The following is a 6,000-nucleotide window of genomic DNA, read 5'->3' as shown; positions in this document are numbered from 1 at the left end:
TTTTTTTTTTTTTTTTGTTCCGGCTCGTGAAAGCCCATAAAAGCTTCCTCGCCTCGCTCATCAGCTGGAGCCAACGCGCCGTGGCCACAACCACAGCAGCAACCTTCCCCACCTTGAGAAGTGCGAGGAGCTGTCCGAGGTGCTGAACGGATCCCGTTAGTTCCTCGGGGGTTGTCCACGAGTTGACCTTCTCTCTCTCTCTCTCCCCCAGAGCAAAAAGGAGAAAAAAAAAGAAAAGATTCCTCCTCCTTCTGCAACACGCAGTAAGGTGGCAAAACAGGCCACCGCACATGGACAGCTGCTGGGCTTGACTGAGTCAGCCAAGACAATATTCTCTTTTCATGGCTGTGGCACGCAAAATCAAAACTTTGCTGACCGTCAACATTCTGGTGTTCGTGGGGATTATCCTGTTCTCGGTCTACTGCAGGATCCAGGACCGATCCGAGGAGCTCATCCAGATAGGGCGTGTGTCTGACCAGAGGCTGCGAGCCAGGAATGGCAAAGTTTCCAACTTGGTGGACAGGCAGTCTATTCTCCAGCGGCTGGAGAGGCTGGAGGATGTGGTCTACAACCAGTTAAACGGTAGGACAAGGCTCCATCATCTCAATATCAAAATCAAGGCGACTTACACGGTCAGGAAGTCATCACCATAATGAAGCAAATCATGACAAATGCAAGCCACAAACACTTTATGAATTGTGTCTATGAATAGGCAGACCACGTGCACTTTAGTATAGTTGATTTGGTGCCCAACTGTCCTTCAGAGTACAAAAGATGCACAGGCTGCATGCACTGGGGTGAGTTTTCCATAAAGCTGAAGCATGACTCATGCATATTTTTTTCTGTCAGCCTGTAGCCTCATTTCTTTGATAAACAAGGAAAAATCACTGACCCTGTTTGTAATAAGCTAATGAAAAATGGTGATGTTTTACAGCGCAGTACCTGGTATATGTGCTTATATTGTGTTGATATACTTTACTAGGCTGTTAGTTTAACGGCCTATAAGATTGCAAAACCCCTAACCCATAATTGACTTGTTGTAAACTTCACATAAACTTAAGTTGACGTGTGTAGTTCCGTATAGAATCCCACTCAGAGGGAGTCTGTATCTGAGCAGCAGCTCATTTCACTGTACGCTCCGAAACACATCAGATTTAACAAGCTGTCTGAGTTTTGAAGGAGAGTTTAATGTAATGGCTCTATGCCGGAATGACAGACCTGTATTTCTTTACATGGCCATTAGCCTGAGGGGTAGGTTCGGTCGACTCAGCAGAACAGCAACAATTAAAATCAGGTTACATATGACTTACTTATGGATAACTTACATGGTTGTATTCCCCTGTTGGAAATCCACACAATCACACTGATGTTCAAGGCATCAGTCATACATATGCTTAAACAGGCTGACCTGGATACAGTAAGTACAGTGTGAGATATTACAGAACTATAAATAATTGTAATTAATATAGAAAGATTGGTGTTTAATACATTGAATGAAGCAAACAAATGTTTAATACCTTAAAATTCATTAAAACAATCACATCAAGCATCATATTCCCATACATTAAATAATATTAACTCAATTACTCCATAAACATACATTTCTACATATATGGCTTTTAAAAGGTTGTTTCAATGAACGCAATGTGCAATTATTTATATCATATCAACATAACGTATCAATATTCTATTAATCTGCCAATTATTTTCAGTTAACCGATTACTCCTTTTGTCAACTAAATGTCTCATTTTGTCTGACCAACAGTCCTAAACCTTAAAATATAATATTTACTACAAATACAGCAAATCATCACATTTGTGAGCGGGACCAGCCAACATTCTTTCCTTAAAAAATTACAAACAATTAGTCAATTATCAAAATAGTTACATTTTTGTTGATCAACGAGATGTATATTTTTTAGCTCTTGTGACATTGCATTTAAAATCATTTTACAACAGCTGGTTTACCAAGAGCTGATAGGTTAAAAGGGCCAATAACTTTATCTTTCTTGTAAACGACATGGCTAACAGAAACAAAATGTTGGATAGGTTGACTCCTTTGCAGGTCTAATAAAAATAAAAATCCTTCTCTTGAATTTAGTGTATTTTTTGGACTGCAAAGTGCAGGATTTTGAGGCTAAGTGGGATTATAAATTACATTTTTCTCACACTACCCTGATGACATACTTCAATGTCAGGAGTGTTATATGAGAATGCCAAATAAATGCTGATCCAGCTTAAAACACAAATAGGTGCAGATGCTTGTGCAGGGGGTTGATCGGCTTCAGTAGTAGTCACCCACTGATTGCTGCAATTTTAACCTTGAACCTATTCACTTGAAAGGTGATGAGGGACATATTTTGAACTGGTTACTATAAAAGCCAAAGGCAAAAAGGAGAAATCAGCATGTTACTCCTCCTGTAACTGATTGATTTGTAATCTATCAGTAAAGTCAATTTATATTCACTGGCTTGCTGTTCTCCTGGGAAATTGTGACTTTATCATCTGTGTAAAGGCTAGCATAGCTCAAGCTGAAGGCAGGGCTGTGAGTGATGGGGACAGTGTAGGTGATTGCAGGTTCTGTTTGTGTTGTTGTATTTCATGATGGTCACCAGTAGAGGTCGCAGATATCTAAATACCCCTTTAATTACAATCCGGCCCAGTGAAAGCTGTAAAAACCCTGCATTCAAGCATAAACGGAGAAGAAATAGAAAAAAGTATGGAGAAAGTAAGCGTTTCCATAACTGGTTGTAGTGCTAGAATAATCCAGAAATAGTGTCCTGACAGTCCATTTGACAGTTTGCCTAACAGTCAGTAGTTAAAGAGGTTTCACAGCCTTTCACAGCCCCAAAACATTACGATTGTAGACTGTTTCTGCATGATCTTGTTATAACGCCCAAGCATCGGCAGCTATTTGACGGTCACTCTGTCACTCTGAGTTATGCTCGGCATCTGGCCACCCAGCCAGCAGGCATTGCCTCTCAAAAAGTACAACGCATCCTCTCAGTCACTTAGCTTTATATAGAGACAAGGCAACCCCACATCATTTCACTGAAGGACAGAAACACACATATTAATTAATTCAGTTTATCTCACGCCAGTGTTGAGTGGGTGGATTTTAAAAACATGAATTTTTATGGTAAAGTGTAATTGGTAATTTAGTTTTTTTTTCCTAAGCGTTGGCTGGAGAGCTCCCGCCTCCTCTAAGGCTTGATACACACAGTCAAAAGTGTTGCATTTTTTTGTCAATTGTTTTATGTTGGTGAACATCATACCAGCTTCATAAATGATTTTCAAAACTGACTCCATTTGCAGCACAGTTGAGTCCAAGTAGCTGGGACACACTCTGTAGGTCTTTCACAAGTGGAGGGAGTAACAGTCCATTCTGGGCTGAAGAGAAGAACAAGCAATGAACTAAGTGCAAAACTGGCACAGTTACCCACCTTTCCAGTTAAAATAGAAATAAAAAGAGAATACAGTCATCTTGGACCTAGGAGTCTAAAAGTAATTCAATGCATGCTGAAATAATGCAATCAGAAGTCAGGCTGTTACACTGGATTCCAAATTGAGCTTCACATAACAAATAGCTGCATTCAACATTTCAACAAATCCAGCTGTTCAATATAAACTTGAAAAATTCAAATTTACATGTTGCAAACAAACTCTACAGGCACATTTCTCTTTCCATGCAATCCAAGTTTGCAACAGAAATAGGAATCACTTTCGGTTACGTAATTTTTCTTTGACAGCGACAATGTGTACCCAGGAGTGCACACAGACTGGAAACGTTCTCTGGCTGTCACAATCCCTCCATGATTTGTCTTGAGCTCTTTAATGGCATACTTAATCATATCCTCATATCCCAGGTCACTGCTCCTTTTTTCTAAATCGTGCACAGACCACAAATTGTATTCTGTGGCTGTTGGGAATAACTATGGTGCGGGGAGGACTCAGCGCGCCAATAACTATTACCATGTCCAGCAGCGATATGAAGTAATTGCCCATTCCATCTGTTGTTTATTGCCTACCAATGGCATGCCACGGGAGCTACAGCAAGGTCCAATTAGATTTGAAGGACATAAACAAGTCGCGAAATTTCCTTTTTATAGTTGTCTGATGGATGGTCAGATGGACTACCATCAAGAAAAACAACGGTCAAGCTTTATCAGCTGTTCATTCTGCGCAGAAATGAGAAACATGAGGTTTATCAGAAGCACTGCTCTGCTGTGGTTGCCACCGTCTTTGGGTAATCAGATGAGGGGGTTTTAAGCTTGTTAGAAAGCTTATGAAGCAGCGTTTTGACCTTAAGTACTGCATTAAAACCAACAAATACCTCCTCGCTGTTACTTACCAGCTGAAGCCCGGTGAGGTTGTCTGGCCTAAATGAACACTAAACACAAATACAATAAGCTGCAAATATTTCAAAAAAGGATAGAAATGCATTTTTTTAGGGTTTGACTGATAAGGATTTTGAAGGTCACTATTGATATGGACATTTTAAGCAATAGAAATCCAACATAATATTTTGATATTCAGGTAGTGTGGAGAAAACATGATTACAGAATGAATCCACAGTTTGATAAATCCTTCCCTTTTCTCCATTACTGTTGCTATGTCTTTCAAGCTTTCTGTTTATCCATAAAACATCAAGGAGTTTACCATAATAATGGTGGCAGATTTAGCACTTGAAGTCATTTTTGAAACAATGGATCCTTGATTTCAGACAGACGTAGATAAAAGCAAGCTTCTTATTGGCAACCCTCAACTCTGCTGGCTGAAATGACAACTGTTTCCTCAGATTTTATCATCTGTAGCTGGCTTTGTCTCTAACATTAGCTCCATGAGTTGATTGAAAACGTGTCTTAGGCTGACTTTTAATGTTACTCACTGACGTTATTTGCAAGACTTGGATGTGAAATTATAGGCGATAAAGAAAACATCTAATGAATAAATAAAAAAAAGCATCAAATTCATAATTTTCTTTCTGATACTCTAAAGGTCAAACCTAAATTGGATGAGGCTCAGATAAAACTACCTGACCTTCTTTTCATTGCCTCTCTTTCTTCTACCATTATGTCTTTCGAAGCAGATATTGCTATCAGCCATTGAATGTGCTACTATTCAGTTCTCTCTTCTGACCGGTGATGGATGTGTCATTGCTTGAGCTCGGCTGTTGTCCCTCAGCTCACGGTCCTACTGAGGCTGTTGTAATCAGCCATGCATGTCACTCCCGGCCTTCTCCCAGTGCGTAGGTGCTGATGGGATGGCAGCCTCACAGGCCCAGCTGCAGTACCAGATATGCTTCTTATCTATAATGCCCAATTATGACAAAAGAAACTAACGCTGTTTATATGCTAAGCCTGCTGGAGCAAAGACTTGATGAGAAATGAGAAACGTCACTCTCTCTCACTCTTTCTCTCTTTCTCTTCCATGCCGACACAAACTTGACGCTCTGACTGTATCCTAATGATACACATCGCGGTGTGCCTATATGTTGTTGTGCGGTGTGTAATGAAGGCGGTTGCAGGGAAGCACAGTGAGGCTTGATGAATTGAAATATTCTCCAATAATGATATGTAGATGAAGCTCTGGTCGACAAAACAGTTTCAGAGTCGGATAAGAATCAATTCTGCTCAGCCTTGAGGAATCATGATAATGAATTCAGCAGCCAACCTGACAATCAGCAGTCAGCCACAGACAATAATGGCAATCTGAGATGGAGCGAGCATTCATCTTATTTACACCGTTGGCCTAGAGTGATGCAGTGATTACTTCACCAACGTTTAATGATGACATCCGACGAATGAGAGACATAAAGGTCAGTATGACAGGCTGGATCATTTTTGATGTAAATTATTTCCCCTGCCTTTCTGAACTTTGATTGTTTATCATTCTTCTTTTAAGAATTATGAAAAAAAAGTGTTTGGGTTAACCAGTACTAAGAACGTAACCAAATACAATTACAGTATTCAGAGTTGAACAGATAACACACACACTGAA

At 40.0% G+C, this 6,000-nt stretch overlaps 1 protein-coding gene across 1 annotated transcript in view; it reads left to right on the top strand.

The window, feature by feature from the left end:
• Positions 1 to 341: 341 nt before the first annotated feature.
• The window catches only part of galnt9 (polypeptide N-acetylgalactosaminyltransferase 9), a 78,519-nt gene continuing 72,860 nt past the window's right edge, over positions 342 to 6,000 (top strand). Inside the window, 1 exon segment of the mRNA XM_054611146.1 lies at positions 342 to 582. Coding sequence (XP_054467121.1) covers positions 342 to 582 — 241 coding nt within the window.

Source organism: Anoplopoma fimbria, chromosome 13, assembly GCF_027596085.1.
Source record: "Anoplopoma fimbria isolate UVic2021 breed Golden Eagle Sablefish chromosome 13, Afim_UVic_2022, whole genome shotgun sequence".
NCBI classification, from domain to species: domain Eukaryota; kingdom Metazoa; phylum Chordata; class Actinopteri; order Perciformes; family Anoplopomatidae; genus Anoplopoma; species Anoplopoma fimbria.
The sequence above is the reverse complement of the archived record's forward strand: the minus strand, read 5'-3'. Positions and strand labels throughout refer to the sequence as shown.